General features: G+C 33.7%; 1 protein-coding gene across 1 annotated transcript; it reads right to left on the bottom strand.

Annotated features, from left to right (window-relative positions):
- Nucleotides 1–6,610: 6,610 nt before the first annotated feature.
- Nucleotides 6,611–14,209, bottom strand: LOC108771475 (synaptic vesicle glycoprotein 2A). The gene is made up of 10 exons (XM_018536783.1): nucleotides 14,012–14,209; nucleotides 10,672–10,740; nucleotides 10,380–10,541; nucleotides 9,864–10,026; nucleotides 9,662–9,783; nucleotides 9,278–9,516; nucleotides 8,994–9,175; nucleotides 8,054–8,349; nucleotides 7,606–7,893; nucleotides 6,611–7,390 (listed from the first exon to the last, which is right to left on the bottom strand). The coding sequence occupies exons 1-10, from the start codon at nucleotides 14,046–14,048 to the stop codon at nucleotides 7,284–7,286; spliced, it is 1,665 nt and encodes a 554-aa protein (XP_018392285.1). The 5' UTR covers nucleotides 14,049–14,209; the 3' UTR covers nucleotides 6,611–7,283.
- Nucleotides 14,210–18,729: the final 4,520 nt, after the last annotated feature.

Here is an 18,729-nt window from a genome sequence, read left to right as displayed (position 1 = left end):
TAATTATATTATATTAATCATGTTTGATATACTTAAATTTTTTTAATTGTACTATCTTCTTTACAAGTTTTATACAGGAGGTCGATCATGTAACTTTTTTCTTAGGGCGGGAACGTGAAAAATGAAAAGTTCACATGAACCTTTTTGCCATGCAACCTAGCCATGCAACTAACGTCATGAAACCTAGAGAATTAATAAATATACTTTGATATTTAAAAGAAGTGTAATCTGGCTATGTTATTCGCCGATAGATTATTATTTCAAGAAATAAATTATTATATTGAAATAAAAAAGGATTACGAATACTGGCTTAGAAGCTAGCGCATTCAAGCTATATATATAATCGCTATGAGTGAAAAGTTTTACATGAAATTACATGATTGACTCCCAGATTACAAACTAAGATATTGTTATTTTAAGAAGGTTAAAAATATACAAAATGAAACGAAGTTTTAAATAACGTATAATAATATAAATATAAATTGATCAATTTTTATATATCGTGAATTTTTATTTAATAAGATATTTATTAATTAATTTATTAATTTTAATTCGAGAGAGATAATCATGGTCGCTGCAATAGCATAAGTTCTATGGTAAGTCCTATGTCGCAAGGGGACCTATATTGAATTGAATAGTCTCGTGATCGACTTAAAACCGAAAGCGATTGATGTGCCACGAGTCCCGTGTGTATTATCTCCGATCGTCGTTCGGTGCTGTACATACGTATAGTACATGTACATACACTGTGCCTTCACAGCTTCCCTTCTTGGTGCAACGCGTACTCTCGGGAAACAAAAGTGCGCCACGTGCCAAGCTCGTTTCGCACGAAAAAAGAAAAAAAATTATGCCTCCTCATCTGGAGCTTTATACTACAGTAATACGATGTACTGTGATAAGAGTTTGACCGCGAGTCTTTTCTTTCTTCCTTTTTTTACGATTGCGAAGTAAACAAGACAGCAGAGAGAGAGAGAGAGAGAGAGAGAGAACAGGAGATATGTTCACGTATAATGGTTAATTAACGGAGAAGGTTCTGCACATCGGAAATGAGGAACGAGGTATCGCTGATAGTTTCACGAAGATCATCTCTCAGCTTACAATTAGTCGCGCTAGTCGTCGAAACGTTTCGTTCGACCGAGATGAAGAATGGCTTCTCTGTTGCTTTTTATTTTCTTCCGAACGTAGCTATGCACGTCTTGCCGATTTCCGATGTACGGAAACTTTCCTCGAAGAGGATTATACACGAAACGCATATATACGGACATTTTTTTACATACTCTGTAGAATATACGAATGAACTTGAAAGAAGGAAAGAGCGTACACGGTGTTCAGGACAATGTGTCTAAGTGCATACGATGTAAACGTGTACCAAGTCATACGTATTCATTCACTCACGTACACGATACACATACACATAACACGCGTGCATACATACATCATACACATACATATGTAATACAATCGACTGATCGACCCGTTATTTTCGACCATTAGTTTACTTTCGTACTACCGCTTTTATCGGATGTAAAAGTGGCCGTTACTTTGTAATAACAGTTGAAAGGATTAAGAGCTACGAGAAATGATATATTGTGATGCGTATACGCCGCTTAAATGTTATATATTGATATGTATACAGAGACGTATACAAAAAATGTTCATAGGTAGCTAACTGTTGTGTGTGTGTGTGTGTGTATATGCGTGAATGTGTATGTGTGTGTGTGTGTGTGAGAGAGAGAGAAAGAGAGAGAGAGCAAAAAAGAGCGACAGTCTGGTTGGATCATCGGCGAAAATAATTGTAAGGAGGAATGAGAGGACGTTCGCCGGCAGATTGTTCACTTTGGATGACTCCGGTTTGCTTTTCGTAGTCCATTTTCCCACTGTTCTCCAACACGTTGTTGTGGTCGAGATCCATCTTTGCTGCCGCGATTAAGAACGTGCGCACCGCCTTGGAATGCGTTTGAAATGGTGTTACGTGCCTCTATCCGCGCGATGTAAGAGCAGCATTTGACAATTTATGAGACAGACACGTCGTTCGTATCCTCAAGAGAATCCGATTACAAGTAATTTAAGCCTACCGTCTTGAGCTCGAGGTACTAATATTTGTCAGCGACGTTCGCGTCCTTATATTTGTATTCTGATAACGTTATATTTGCAATAATTCGAAAAAAGACGACCAGTATAAATACGATAAGAATAATTTAGAGAAATAAAAAAGAACTAATTAATTAACAAAAAAAAAATGTAATACGATGCGATGAGTCGGTTTAACGATAATGAATGTAATTCGATTCGCAGATCTGTCGCGGCGTATAATACGCGCACGCATACGAAATACGTAATGATTCATGTTTGTACCTCTTTGTGCTCGTTTTATCGCGCTCAAGCATCCAAAAGAGCCGTCGCGGTCGTCGTGTGTTAGGAACAAAAAGAAACTTACGAAGGCGCACTCTAAAATTAATGGTAGGACAGTCCTACGACGTAAATATCGCTGCGGGAACGTTCGGGCGTCTTCTTCCCTTGCGACATGCCTTGTCGCAATAAATGCGAGAGCAATTTCTCCTTAGTCTCGAGAATTTCGAAAGAGAAACGATCGCGAAAATGCGAAAAAATCGTATAATGTAAATCTCTCCTCCTAAAAAAAAAAAAAAAAAGAATACGAACTTTGAAGGAGAAAAACATCTATAATACGCTTACAGAAAGCCCAATAGCAAACTCGCAATAATAAATCTGTTTAATGAATTATTATCGGGAAAATAGGCGAAGAAATAAGTACCACGTTTATTTCATGGTATTCTTTTTTTTGTCGAATCTTTTATCTTTCAAATAAATTAAAAGTTTGCGGAGTTTCTGTCTGTTTGGATAATTTTTAATAGAACGCTATTGTTATAATTATGTTTTCTGTCCTACCACTGTCAATCTCGCCGACATTTTTCGTACTGCTCTACCTTTCGTCTTTTTCGAAATATCTGTAGATACAAAAGTGTTACTTATAGATTGTATCTGTACATAATATAAAGTGCGGAGAAATCTTTCGAGTTTCTCGATAATTTTTCGTGAATTTTTGTAGCGTCGTAAAATTGATCGCAAGCACGAATCTACGCTGATCTAAGTGGAGAAGGAAGTTCGGATGTGAATAATGTAATATATATCTTCGACGAAGATTTTTTTTCAAATGAGAAAGACTAAATACATCTGTTGTGTACATTCGTAAACTGCGTGGAACGTTTTTGCATTTCGACTGAAACATAGAAAACATAGATTCATCTAATGCATAGATTGTCTTCTTTCACTCTACCTCTTCGTTTTGCTTTCTTTTTCCTTTTACGTCCTTTCGCGTTTCGCTTTTATCCTTTTTTTACAATCCGCTTTTTTGGTTTTTCATTCATTTAATCGTGATATATTTTTCATTTACTTGATTTTCGGTGATTATCATCGCGAACTGTTTTATCTAAAAATAATGTTCAAATATATATATATATATATATATTTTATTTCCAAATTATATTTTTCACTAATAATTGTTTAATACATAAGATATTTTTCAACCGATATTTTCTTCAACGTAAAAGTTAATCTGTATCTAATACAGATTGATATAAATTTTATTATTTTACACACGCGTAATGAGAGAGATTGTTACGTCGTCAAATGACTGTTTCTCTGAAGCGCGTCAAGCAAGACTGAGCTTTCCGATTAAGAATAATTTATTCTTACGCCTATCCGTTATGAGATTTATCTCAAACGGAATGATTGGCTTTCGCCAATAAAAGAGCCGGCCACTTGTTCGACGAGTTACCGTTTCTCTCGGGCGACGCGACGTGCTATTATCTAGTAGTAGTAATAACGAGAGAGTAATAACATTAATGTTAACGACCGAACGACAATTAGAGCCGTTTGCTAGCGTCTACTAATTCATAACTGCTATCGGCTGACCGACCACTCCACGTGTCTGTGGGCTAGGTTTAAATAATCTTTAAACCATAGACACATGCAATACGATAGTTCCTCGTTAGCGAGATTAGATGCCTTCGAGTCGCGAGTCTCACTTAATTGACGGTTTATCATTAAGATCAGAATTTGATAAAAATTTCTTTACGCGGAGAGAAAAAGAATACGTGACAATAAAACAGAATAAGATTGCCGGGGAGGAGGAGGGAATTTTACGGGAAATATTCGTAGATGGTGATAGAACAGAACGACAAAGCCAAAGGTAAAATTGAGTAAATGAATGAATGAAGGCAGCTGATTTCCCTATAAGGACCCTACGTCTGTGAAACATAGTGCCTTTATATAGCCGTTCACTGTTATATTTAATTAGTGTTTAGAACGAGAGACAATTAGCGGTTATCACGCGTATCGGTAATTACTACTGTTACTGATATAAGTACTGTAAGCGCTTCATCGGCATCGGTATTACGATACTTCTGTCCGTTTTTGAAAAAGAAAGAAAAGCAAGAGGGACCCCTCTGCTCATACGTATCTTTCCTCCTTCTAAAATCATTTTGATCCTATCTCCTCTTTTTCTTCATCCGAAATTAACAGTATATACCCCCCGAATGGATTAAACTTTGAGTAAAGAAACAAGAAAGAAAAGATTTTGAATTTATGAATCTGTAGATGAATTTCGATTCTCCTGCCGTGTCCTACGTTCTAGGCGTACACTTTAAGTCCGTTACGATGTAACGAATAAACAAATAGTGCCTTACCACGAGATACTGTGCTTTTTGAAAGTTCAAATAGTCGGGGAGTAGAGAGACACGCTTTATAATACGGACAATTTAGATTTTTCCCGATCACGAATGCGCGCTTCAAATCGTAATCTTGCGAAACTAATAAAAGATTTGTTCTTTGCCATCACAGAAAATTTATCGATGTTAATCGTTTCTTTAAAGATCGAACGATTTTCATCAGAAATCGGCGTCGCAAACTTGTCAACAAATTTGGAAACTCAAAGAAAAAAATGTCTTCAGAAGTAACATTTCTAATTGCTTGTATTTGATTGAAAAAAATTTTCGACAAATTATGGACAGTTTCTACAATAATATTAAAAAAAATATTAGTCTGAATATGAAAATAAGAAAAGTATAAAATGTTTAAATATTGATAATTAATATTGGAATATAAATTCTTTAAACATTAATTATACAATTAATTATACATATATTGTATTTTTTGGAACGTAATTTTATCGTGACGACAGTTTTAAAATTCGCTGATGTAAATATTGGCGATCATTTTTTTATATTGGATTTCCGAATTTAGAATCAAGTCACAAGCGCAGACCGTCGTTCGCTTTGACATTCACGGATGAAAGAATTTGCGATCAAGCACCGCGATTCCTCATTTTCGAATCACGCGCAATAAGATATTTGCAACAAAAAAGTATATATAAAAAAAAAATATATATATATATATTATACATATAATCGATGCGGAAGGAGTGCACAACGAAGAATCGAAATAAAACAAACGTTGCTGTATATATTGTACATAAGACGTGTACGCACGCATGCGCATACGCATATATATTATACATACTATGTATATATTATATATTACGTCGGCGACGACGATAACAATAATAACGAATAGTAGTAACGAATAATAATAAAAAAGCAGGTACCGAGAGTAAGTGCGAATAGCGTAACGAAATAACGATATTATTAGATAACTCCCGAGAACTCATAATATTATTTTCAATATATCATTGTATTCGATTCTGAAACGAGATAACACGCTTACTGAGCGAACGTGATCGTATATCGAAGATCAAGGAAGTTCTCTCCACTCATTTTTACGAAAAAGAAAAATAAAACAAATATACGAAATTGCAGATTTGTATTCCACGTGTTATTAATCATCAATCACAATAACATCCTGCTTTTTATTCCTTTAAAGGCGCCTCCAGACGATATACGGCCAATGTATACGTCAACTTAGCACACTTCGCTAAATATTCACTACGTTCAATGTGGATAATTATGTATGTCATGTATGTGTATAAAATTTACTAATATTGGTATACGTTGGCCATACCGTCTGGAGGCGCTTTAATGACGAATTTTTTAACGTATTATATTATATGTCTAGTGATACAATAGTATAATAATTACGCTAAAATTTTTTTTTTTTTTTTTTTTTTTTTTTTTCAGGAGAATAACTGACAAATAACTTGCAACGTTTTTACAAAAGGAATTTATGGTTTAATAATTTTTACTAGAAGAAAATCGGTCAGAAAAAATTCTTTCTGAAACGTGTTAAAATCATTTAATGTAAAAGAATTTAATAATGATGAAACGATAGATTTTTCTAGTTTCTAAACGATTTCTAGTATTATCTGATATATTGATAATATACGAGGAACGGACGCGATTTTATGCACGATAGGTGCGCCATAAACATCGGGTGATTAAACTGTAAAACTCCTGCGGGGCTTACCAGGAAACGACACTTAATCCGTCTCGTTTAGAAGCTGGCAGATAAGTATCTTTCATTCGTCGTTCGATGATTAGTGCGTAATTGCTGTGCGTTAATTTGTCCTTCCTCGACGTAAGATATTTCAGATGATGGCTCTTTTCGTACATGATAATTAAAATACCTACTTCCTTTATCATACATTTTATTTCTATTCTTATATACATGTACATTATCGCAACGAAGAATCACTCGTTACAACTGCCGTATGCGATGTGTCGGCGACGTTTATTACATACTACACGCATATACAATACAAATTATAATAATAAATATTGGAATAATTATTTACAAATGACTCAATCGATAAGCGTTGTCAGATTGTAACAAAATGATATGGAATGTGTATCGTGTCAATCAGTGAAATTAGACAGTCATTGACGAGCCGATAAAATTAATGACTGATAAGAGGCGGTTTGTCATTTAATTCTTAATAATATTAAAGAAGTATCGATAAATTTGAATTATGCTAATTTCACTGAACGTTCTGATGCGTGACACGATTATGAAAGCTAGACGCATAGATTTTTGTGCGAGAACTTATCGATATCGATACTTAATATTTACAATAGGCGCTCTCTCGTATTCCAAACTTTGCAAATTACATATTTGGTAATAAAAAATAACGATGGCACATGGAAAAACGTAAGGTAGTAAAACATAAGCAGTAAGTGAGTCAGTTAATCACAGTAGAGTTCATTAACGTAAGCAATAACAAATAAAAAAAAGTTGATTTACTTATTGCTTACGTTTTACTGCTTAATTACGTTTCCTTTGTGTTACCATAGCCCTAACACAAAACACTTCATTCAAAACACTTCAGATTGTTTTCTTCCTAACGTGTCTGTTTTTTCCTCGAGCGTCGATATGTGTTTCTTTTCCTTATTCGGTATCAGGAAGCATAACAATCCGCCAACTGAAAACGATCGATTATTCATTTTTTTTCTTTATGTAATCATGGATTTTTTATATATTTTTTACTTGAACATCACTAAATTCCATTAATTCTATCCGTTAGATTCAAGTTTTAAAAAAGCTGTTCAGTAAATTCCAACAAAAAATCAACATAATATCACAGTCCTCAAAATATTATCAAAATTTTTTCGGAGATGGACATTCCATTGTGCTTACATATGGTAATACCAGCCACCAGGAATATTGGGATCTCGCAGCTGAGATCCAGCAGCATGCCGAACGCGAGATTACTCGTCACCGCGCCGAATCTTCCCAAGCATACCATCATGGACACCGCGGCGGCGGACACGTGCGTAGGAAAGACGTCGACCGCAACGCTGGTAATCACGAAATTCGCCGTGGCTGCCATCAAAGTGAACACGCAGGCAGTTATAAGGATCTGCAGCGAGGATCTCACAAAGTACATACCGAAGCCAGCGATGCCAACCACCAACATTGTGGTCACTGAAGGGAGAAGAAACCGTCAGAATCTTATTCTCGTTAAAAAGAGATAAAAAGAAAAAATAGACAGTGCTAATTTCAAACTATATTTTCTAAACGACACAGTATTATTTAAAAAAAAACTCTTCTCTATTCACACACACACATTGAAGGTAACCCTTACCTGGCATTGTTCGACGACCAACTCGATTTGCTAGATATCCAGAGGCGACATTACCGAACAAGCAAACGGCGTTGATTGTCAGAGAATTAATAAAAACCCGTTCATCTATGTGCGACTTGCATTCCGTAGTGCCTTCGTTTGCTAAAAGAGGAAGCGAGTCCTCTGGAGTAGTGTGATTCAACATCTGCGACTTACGTATTAGTTCACAGACCGTCACGGATACATTCGGATGTGATTGATGATAATTCTCGAAGCGATTGAACAATTCCGGTTGCCAGAGATTAAAGGCGTAGTATCTACATAAACGATCAATGACAAAGATAGGAAATATGTATACAATATTTTTATTAAATAATACCTTATTTTTATTAATTAAATTCGTGATTATATAAATTTTGTGACAAAAGCCTAGTTTATATCGTGCTCTTTATATATAGGTACTAACTTATAATTTTCTATTACATTATTTTAACTTCAGCAATGTGTATTTAAAGAATGAGGTAGGTACTAAATTAATATAATATGCGATGATTAGTTAAATACGTATATCATATATATTACATGTTTGTAATAATTTTGACGTATCGTCGAAATTAAGATAACTCAAAGAAAATTACTAATTAGTACCGGTGTCAAGTGCGATGTAAACTAACAGCCAAAAATAATAATATAAAAATGAAAAGAGAATATGAGTTTAATATCCCAGCAAACAGTAAATCCCAAGGTTGACATTATTTGTTATCATTTTGATGTCAAGTAACGTCTTTATATAACGTCAATTTAACGTTAAAATGACGATAAATAATATGTTTGTTTGCTGGGATATAGAAATATTGATAAACATTTTATACGAATTCGCATAATTTTTTTTTTAAATACTTTTTGAACAGAATATTAAAGATACGAATCTTTCGAAAATTAGAAAATTAAAAATACTCACCCGAACATATTCGTGAAATAGATTATCCACAAGAGGGAAGCGTATTTTAAGATGGGTGGCGATGCAATCATGCGGAATTGCCACCAAATATTTTTCAGCAATTCCATCAGTATGTCTGTCGAAGACAAGGACGCCTTATCTTTTTGTACTTCGAACACGGCGTCGGAGAGAAGCTCTTTCACCTAGTAAGAGTACATTGTAATAATTAAGAGAAAAATGAAACGCGTCATTCACAATTAATTCTGGCAATGCTGTTATGAAAATTATTTTTCTCTGGTACTTACCGGAAATTCGCTCTTATCACGTCCTGTATTCACCGCATAGATTGTTCGAAGAATCGCGAGAGCTTCGTCAGTTTTGCCTTGCGATACCAGAAATTTCGGACTTTCCGGATACGTTAAAGTTATAACGGCAATAATGAAAGTTGGTACGCTGATAGCGCCAAGGAATAATCTCCAAGAATTATACCGAATGCCGTAAAAATCGATGGATATCGGCAATGGTATGATTATCCATGCTAAACCTGGATGAACACCATTAATAAGTTAATATTGGCTTTCATGTATTCTGTTATTGTGATACATTTAATTGTTTATATAAATAGAACGTTTTTAAAGAAAGCAATTCTAGTTTTTCTTTATCGATCATTTAAAGAAAAGAATTCTTACCAGGCAATATTAACCAAGCGAGAGTGAAAAAGAAGCCTAGGTAACAGATGCTCTTCGCTCTGTACTTTTCCGCGTGGAACTCGCCAAGATACATATATACCAAGGAACCGGGTCCGCCCATTCTAAAAGTAACCCAAAAAATCGTAATCGACAGCACTATTAAAATATACTACATCATTTACCGTTTTATTATTGTACTTACAAGAATCCGCTTATAACTCTGAACATCAGCAGCAGCTTAAAACTTTGCAAAAAGCTCGTGATCAGCGTAACGATACTGTCGCCGAAGAGAGTTATCAGCAGGATATTTCTTCTTCCATAAGCACCTGCGAAGACTCCCCAAAAAAGTGCGCTGAACACCGAACCTGAAACGATCGAACATACGTGATTCCATTGATTAAAAGCAATAATACATCTAGATATCGCGTTCCCTTGTTTCAAAAATAACACAACTCAGGAAATTTAAATTATCATTACGAGTCAGGTGAACTTTATAAAAAGTCATCAAAATTATCGTAACTCAAAAAAGAGGATGATCCTTTAAAGTTATAAAATGAAAATAACAAAAATGACATTGTTAGTGTTATATACTTTATGTATTAATATTTTTGCATAATATTTTTATGTTACTTTCTAACATATCTATCTTGCGTTAAATTAACACAAAAATTCGAGTGGATAGTTTGAGGATCACGTGAAATATGTTAAAAAAATTTACCTATAAGAAAGGCGACATTTAACAGCCCTTTCTCTTCGGATCTCATATTTAGATCACATTCGGCTGACGGTAGAATATACGCGCTCGTCCCAAATTGGCAGCCGACGCAGATGAACATCACTCCGCAAACCAATAGGAAAGTGTATTGATATCTTCCATTACCTATGAACAATTGTAACAAATTTCAATAAAAATCTCAAAAATTGCGCGACTATTATTTATAATATTGTTTATGTATTTTTAATATTTTTTAGTTACTTTCAATAAATAATGTTCTCTCGCAACGACTTACCGCATATTTCCATGGCTTTCTCAAAATCTGCGGTACCTTCTTTGGTCCCATGATCCTTAGTCTCCTTCTCTAAAAAGTAAAAATTTCTTTGAATTTACTCGTCGAGAAATTTTCTCTGATAACAATGCGATATTTATAACAACAATATCTAAAATTAGATACATTATCTAAGATAGCACCTATATAATGATATATTTAATTTCAGTTTGATTATGTAAGGACAAAAGTAATTAGCGCCCAGTCACATATCTGAGATAAATTTATTTAAAAACACGTATACAGATGTATAGTTCCAACATCTAACTTTGACCGTAATAGAATAGGCACTTCTCTCTTACATACGATGTATTCATATAAGCGGTCCTGTTCCTAATCTTAATATTATCTAAAATTGGAAAAATCTTTACGTAATGCTTGAGATCTCTGTAGATCACGCTATGAACACGTAATTCAAACTATATCGCGTTCACGTACACGGTGAATATTCACATGAGAATACGTGTAAGATCCGAGCAGAAAATAGTTGCCATTTACATTTCGTTTCTTTGATAGAACGGCAAAATTTTGCGATATGTCATGCATGTATATACTGATTACGTGCGCCCAAATTTTCCTACGTTATACATCTTCAGACGAATTTGTGAAATTAAAACAATGCGCGTTTTGTAATGTCGACGTGATTCATTTAGTCATATCTTTTATAATAAAGATGTTTATTTTCACTATGATCTCGAAGAAATGTCGAAGTATTATTGAAATTAGCTTATCGATTTTTTGTCACGCTCATTGGAGTTAAGTAAATAGATAGATGTCAATAATTATCAGATGAAAAATGCAATTATTGTTTTCATTAATTGAGCGTAATATTGATTAATAAAGATTTCATATACTGGCGAAATTTGGCTTGGGACATCGTTTTCAACATCTAAAAATCTGTAATCTTTGAAAATTTTTAATTAGTGTGATGTACGATAATCTGTAATCATTGAAAAGTTGTGTATTACCACAGTTGACTGCAACTGCATAACGGCGGTTTCCTTTCATTATTCAGTTATTTTCCTATCAAACTATTGTAAACAATACTACCTAGACGAGTGTATGCGGAGATATTAACTTGGAATAGGGGGAGAAGATAATAAGATTTACGCGGACTAACAGAATTATGGTGGCTTGCTTCTGACTTACTAATTGATGCAGTGATACCGATAAACAATGTTAAATATGCACAGAATGAGCTAATTAAATCCTTCTGAAATGAAGTGCGTCAAGAGGGGCACTTTGATGTTGCGATCAAAGAAACATGCTGCGTAATATTAACGACGAATGAGTTTGTCAAGTATTCCCCCCACCACCCTCTCTTTCTCTCTCTGGAACACAAAAAGAACGATTTAGCTAAAAATTTAATTTTGTTAGACTATCAAAGTACTAATCATCGGTCGCTCGTAAGTATTAAAATATCAAAACCTTTTACAGCATTATTTATTACGTTCGAACTAATTATTTTAAATAATATTTTCAGATTTATATCTAGCTAAATTTTTAGATTCTTCAGTAAAATTATTCGAGAATCGTATCGAGAAAAATATCTCAATATTGCTAACGGTAGAAAAACGCCACTGCGTAATGTTAAAATTATCGAACGAGTTTATTAAATTCTGTTGAATCAACGTGTTGCATCAAAAACAGTTAAATACCACGAGCAAGAGATGCATTGTGTCATTTCTCAAACATTTCCAAGTTTGTCAAGAAAATTTCCACGCTTTGTTGTCATCGTAAAATTCTGATTGACAATTTGCGTAGATAAACATTAGAGTCGTAAGTAAACGTAGCGTAATTATTCTTGAATATCGTTCTAACGCTGATTCTATTTGTTAAAGATTTTGAGGAGCTTTTCGGATAAAGACATGAAAATACGGAACGACTTCGAGCGAGGTTACTGTGCGACTCATCTTTATTTCGTCATCCGTATTTTTTTCTAATGAACTACATGTGTTTGTCTCGTGCAAGTAGTGTTATTTTCCGATTGTTTTAATGCAAAGGTAAATCAGTATGTTGCGCCGCGTTGACGTAAAAGCTTGCTTTTATGAACTGCATTTTTTTGCCCTGTTCTCTTGCAATTCAAGTATCTTACAGATATAATAATTGTAGGATGAATGGTACGCAAATTCTACTGCTATTGTTCTCCACGAGATACAATTGTTTGTAAAATGCAATGCCAATTTGTCATGGTTAATAAACTGTCTTCTGAGTAAAAATATATAACTTCGCGCTTTTTTCTCGAAAACTTACGTGTGTAAATATACAGCGCGAATTAGTACTAATTTTATTCATGTCGTCATTTTGACATCGTTTACTGTAAAGTGACGTAAGATTAAGTGGCACATGCATTCAACAAATATTATAATTTTGCCGGATTTGAATTGAATAATTACACATCAAATGGCATGTTAAAATAATAGCGCTGAGACATTACCGTGTCTCCTGCTAATTAGAGGAGTAATTGCTTTTTGCCATTTCAGCGGAATTGATGCCGCAGTGATTACATTATAGCTTGCAATATTTCATTTTGAACGACTTATGATTATTATTAAACGCAATGGAATATTTTGAAACAAGCTCTGAAAATGAAAATATTGTGACAGTTGTAATAATTCTGCATAAGTAGTAAAGACGATGGTTACTAATAACTCCGTCCTTTTATAGAGTATGTAACAAGATTTAGATATGTTAGATCGTGCGATGATAATGAGAAAAATTAAAACAAGATTTTTTTGTTGAAATATATATTTACGCTTTCTTGGAATTCATTTCTTTGTATTCCAAGCTAAATAAAATTTATGTACTTTGAATTAATTTTTTAAGATCGAAAATTAAAACTTATACGGACCTTTCTGGTAAAAAGGCAAGCCAAAAACTTGGCGCCAAGCAGAAGCGACAAAATAGGAAGGCAAACGGTGTTATCCTAGCAATTTCAAAGAACCAAATTTAAATCAGTTGGCGAAACCCAAAGACATCTCACAAATTCTCGTGCCAAACGAGAAAATAAATGAAAAACAGATTTCAACCCCCGTCCCACAATCGCGTCGTACTGAAAGCGCGGCGCGTTTCACTGAAAAGTCTCACGGAATCTCTGTTCCAAAAACGTGTTCCAAGTTTGATCTCAATTCTACGATTAATCTCTCTTTAGCTAAAGGAAAAAGTCCACAGAAATTTTAATTTTCAATCCTCAAAAATTAATTTAAAGTGCACAATGTTTATTTAACTTGCAATGCAAACCTCTCGATTGCGTTACTTTTTAGACATTGGATATTGTTGAAAATATTCTGAATACAAGACTGACCTATAGAAAGAGAGACGGTGGAGATGCGGCTGACCATAATGCAGTGGAGATGGGTCTTGAAAAATTTCCAGGACCAGAGCTACGGCAGGCACCAGTCAAGTCGGTCGCGAAGAAGCCTACGACTGTCGATCGTGGATTCGTAGGTGATACAGAGTACTACAGAGACGCCTCCCTTAGACCGTCACGTCACTCGTCGATGACGATAGATCAACGTATCGATCGGTGCCGCCGTCGCAGCGCTTTAAATATTACCTTACTCGCGAGCGGGAGTACGATCGCGCGAGTAGGCGCAATCCGAAAATCCTTCCCCACTTACCGTACCGCTCGCACAATTGGGGATCGCTAGTTCATTATTCCATATGAATGCATCTACGTCGCAGTAATAATTATCTATTACAAATATCTATTGTAAACGCGCTTATAATAGAATATGTGACGCAACTCTCGCGCAACGTTGTAAAAATCCAATATCTATAACACCAAATTATTTATTTATTTATTTATTGCAATTATATTACATATTTTTTTATTGTAACTGACTCGAAGACGCATGTATAATTTTTTCTTTGCAAAGTCGAATTTATTTATTGATATTTACAAGGATTGAGCTCCGAAAACTCTTTTTTCTTATAAAAGTGTTTACAATATACATTGAAAGAATTGTCACAAAAATTATCAAAATTTATAGAACATAACGAAAAAAAATAATGATACAGAAGAAGGGCTACGAGCCAAATAAATTCGTTTAATTTAACAAAAATAAATATAAAACAAAACGTTTCGATTCCAATTGAGTTATTCTCAATGTTTAAAATGTAACAATTATGAGATACTTATTTGATGATTAGTGTGTTCGATTCTCTGTATTTTTGTTTCCTTGACTGACTACTTGTAACATAGATTTTATTGTATGTCTTGATGGTGAATATAAAATTCTTATCTTTCTTTTTATTTTCGGTAGAATCAAATTTAATTTTAAATAAAATTTATCATTATTTGTCATATTACATTAATATTTCTTATTTAGAACAAAAAAAAGTAATTTGATTAAATCAAAATGAATTATATAGATAAGAGAAACTTTTTACATAATTTCACGTTCACAATCCATTTTTAAATTAATATACTATCCTTGAGTTTTTCTGCTTTTTTTTCATGTACCGATAGGTTAATGATCTAAATGAAATTTAAAAAAAAATATGGAGATATACTTGTTCACGTGGCTCTCCGTGTGCGTAGCATAAATCACGTGTAACAACAAAGATCCAAAATTAAGAAATATATACAATAATGAGAACATGTCGACTTTCGGTAGAACAGATGATAGATTTGTTTAATTAACTCGTAATCTCAGTTTGCCATTGCGTCGGAAAGCTGTTGGAGAACCTGTCAGACGGAAAGTCAATCCTCACATGATCGGTCTGACAATATTTGCTTTAATTACGAATGAATTAAGTTGCCCCACGACGACCACCAACGAACATTTTATAAATAACCACACTTGCGTGCGATCGAGATCTCACTAAGCGTGAGCGTGCTCTTCATCTTCGAAACTTGCACAATTGGATGCCCTAACGACTTCACTATTATTGACCACTGAAATGCTCCGTAATGTCAAATGTAATGACTATAGTTTACTTTTAAACTCCTCGAAATATTTTGCAGCAATTATGTAAGAGAGGCTTCCGTAAGAATTCACTTTTGATCCTCCATAAAAATTGTATGTTTTATATGACGTAAATTGCTCATATTTCTGAAGTTCTTTAAATTCTTGTCACAGATAACGTTACCTATCCTTAAACATATCGTAGAGTTCCAACAACGAGAAGGTGTGTACGCTTATACAGTAGGTGCCAGTCGGGGCGACGCGAGCAATTACAAGAATGTTTGTCGTGGGTGCGGTTCTTCTTTCATTAAGGAGACCAGAAACCCTTGAAGAACAAAAAATTAACGTATGTTCATTGACCTGAGAATTAGGACCGGATCGATATTCAATTATCGATATAAGTTGCAATATTCGTTATCAAGAACAAAAAATTCACAGTTCAAAATGTGAACCCCTTTTATGTTGACACGACTACATGAGATATTTACATGACATATTTGTTATAGCATCAGAGATATTGACATTGTAGTGTCAGTATTTGGGTATCTTTCGAGATGACAAAACGGTACTCATAATCATACTGATATATTCTTAATATTAACGGCTTCTTGCGATAATTGTAATTAATTAACTATAATTAACTGCAAATCAACTGTATTTTAATCACACAGCTATAATTTATAAAATAAGTTGTTAAAAAGAATAAAAATTTAATAGATATTTATTTCTTATTGAATATAAAAAGATATATATAAAATTCAAGTATTCAAAGAATAAAAATAAAATACAATTAACGGATTCTGTATGATTTATATTATATATAAAGAAAATACTTTCAGTCAATTTGTTTGAACTTGTGATATTTACTTTGTGATGTTATAGTTCTTGCATCTTTCATTAAAAATCTCGATGGGCGAAACATTTTTAAGTTTAGTAACTATTATAATTCCTCAATTCGAAACATTTAAAAGCATTTTTGATTGAGATTTTCGTTTGTTCATTTATCTATAATACATGAGTTTGCACTTGTGTATTAATGTGTGTGCGTGTCTGCGCGCATTGAAAATGTTATAAAAGTAGTAACTGTAATAATATGTAATTATAATTCTACAGCTTCATCTATCACTGGATTACCTCATTGATTTCTATTTCCAACGATATTATTTAATACAGTACTACTGTGATATTTAATTATCACAGCGCATAGAAGTTCTTATCTCTACTAATATAGATAGACGCGTAGACGTGCGTACATACAAGTAGATATATGACATTTATTTTATATAAGTATATATACACACACATATACATACATATGTATATACGAAAATAGAAAAACAGAGAGAGAATAATTTCGATAATAAATATAAAAATATAAATAATGAGCTATTGGAACTAAACGCAGATTTTTTTTAATATAATACATTATTATAATAATAAAATATACAAATATAATATTAAATCTAATCATACAATGTTTTAGAATAATTTTAGCAACTTTGTTTAACAAATCATATGCGTGCGTGCGTGCGTGCGTGCGTGCGTGCGTGCGTGCGTGCGTGTGTGTGTGTGTGTGTGTGTGTGTGTGTGTGTGTGTGTGTGTGTGTGTGTGTGAAAACGCTCTGTACACATATACACACACACACACACATATATGTATATATATGTATGTACGTATGTATAATACAGAATGTTCTGAAACTTCGTACATGACCCTTTTAACAAAAATTGCTAAGATTATTCTCTGTCTTTCTATCGTCGTATGAAAATCAATGTAAAGATTCCTAAATTATAATCTCTTTAACCATATAGAATCGTGACGTTGTAAGCGAGAAATGACGTTGTTGTTTTTTGCATATCACATGTAAATAAAACAATTTGAGTAAAATAAGATATCGATCACTTTAAAATTCTTGTACAAATGGACCGAAGCTATTCTTATCCCCCTTGACAGTCAGTAAATAGTCGTAAAAGGCACGTGAAATACATTTACCAGCAATTAGTCAATGCGCATGCGTAGCCTATTTTCACTTGTTTTTTACGACTATTTACTGACTGTCTCGGGGGGGTAAGTATATAACTTGTGGCCATTGTTACAAGTGTTTTAAAAAGCAATTTCATTCTTTTTTGTTATCCAAATTGTCTTTATTTGCAAATGAGAAGACGTACACTTCAACGTATCATTTCTCATTTATGACGTCACAATCTTATGTGGTTGCGGCAATTATTCAAAAGCCTTGAATTACAATAACTTTAAATTACATAGGATGCTTTTTTTTTATGAAAAATCTTAGATACGTAAGATAATTTGGGATTTCTTTAAAATTGTCATTAAAAAATCTTGGCCTATATATAATATTCATAATAAATTCTTTATACCGATATAACTATTACCCCTCGTTTACCCCCCCTCTTCCAACAATACGGTACCATCGCACTACACATTTTTCTAACACCGAATCTTGAGAAAGCTTTACCTTTCGCGGTGAATATAATGTCATAATCAAGATTCATCATATATTTTTAAGCATAATCTTACACTCGAGAGAATCAGAAATAGATAAAAGGGCAATCAACATTGATTAAGGGGGGGGTATGGTTAATTCGGCCTAAAAATGACCCATTTTTACGAATTTTTTGACGCGCTACTGTTAGTGGAAGTAACTTGAATTGATGTAGGTATAATAAAACAACATTTGAAGAACATCTAGTAAAAATTATATTGAAAAATGTCAAGAAATAACAAAATGGCGGCCGTTTTTCGGAAGCACCTCCAAAAAAAGTGGTTTTGCGGTGAACAGCATAGCCCATCAGCGGATCAACTAAAATCAAAAAATGAAGATGTTTTGAGAAGTTAATAAGATTCTCGAGGTAACGCTGTCGAGTTTTTTTTTAATTTTTTTTAGATTTTTGGCAGCACTTGAAAGTCAAAAAATCGATTTTTGATCAAAAAAACGACATATTTCTTACTGTAAAATGAAAAATAAGTAAAGAAAAAATAAAAACTCGACAGCGTTACCTCATGAATTTAGTTGTGAATGAGTGTACCAAATTTCAAAACGATCGGTTCAGCCGTTTTGGCTGGAGAGTGTTCAATGACTTTGAAAACACG

The sequence above is a fragment of the Cyphomyrmex costatus genome, unplaced genomic scaffold, assembly GCF_001594065.2.
Source record: "Cyphomyrmex costatus isolate MS0001 unplaced genomic scaffold, Ccosl1.0 scaffold159, whole genome shotgun sequence".
Classification (NCBI taxonomy): Eukaryota; Metazoa; Arthropoda; class Insecta; order Hymenoptera; family Formicidae; genus Cyphomyrmex; species Cyphomyrmex costatus.
Note: the sequence above shows the minus strand (reverse complement) of the source record. Positions and strands in the feature narration are given on the sequence as shown.

What these genes read in the sequence shown, in the direction of transcription:
- LOC108771475 (XM_018536783.1), bottom strand. Translation starts at nt 14,048, where the DNA reads ATGGTCAGCCGCATCTCCACCGTCTCTCTTTCTATAG. An exon ending in CACCGTCTCTCTTTCTATAG is followed by an intron (nt 10,741 to 14,011) that starts GTCAGTCTTGTA and finishes TTTACTTTTTAG; the next exon opens with AGAAGGAGACTAAGGATCAT. An exon ending in TATTTCACGAATATGTTCGG is followed by an intron (nt 8,350 to 8,993) that starts GTGAGTATTTTT and finishes TCGTTTATGTAG; the next exon opens with ATACTACGCCTTTAATCTCT.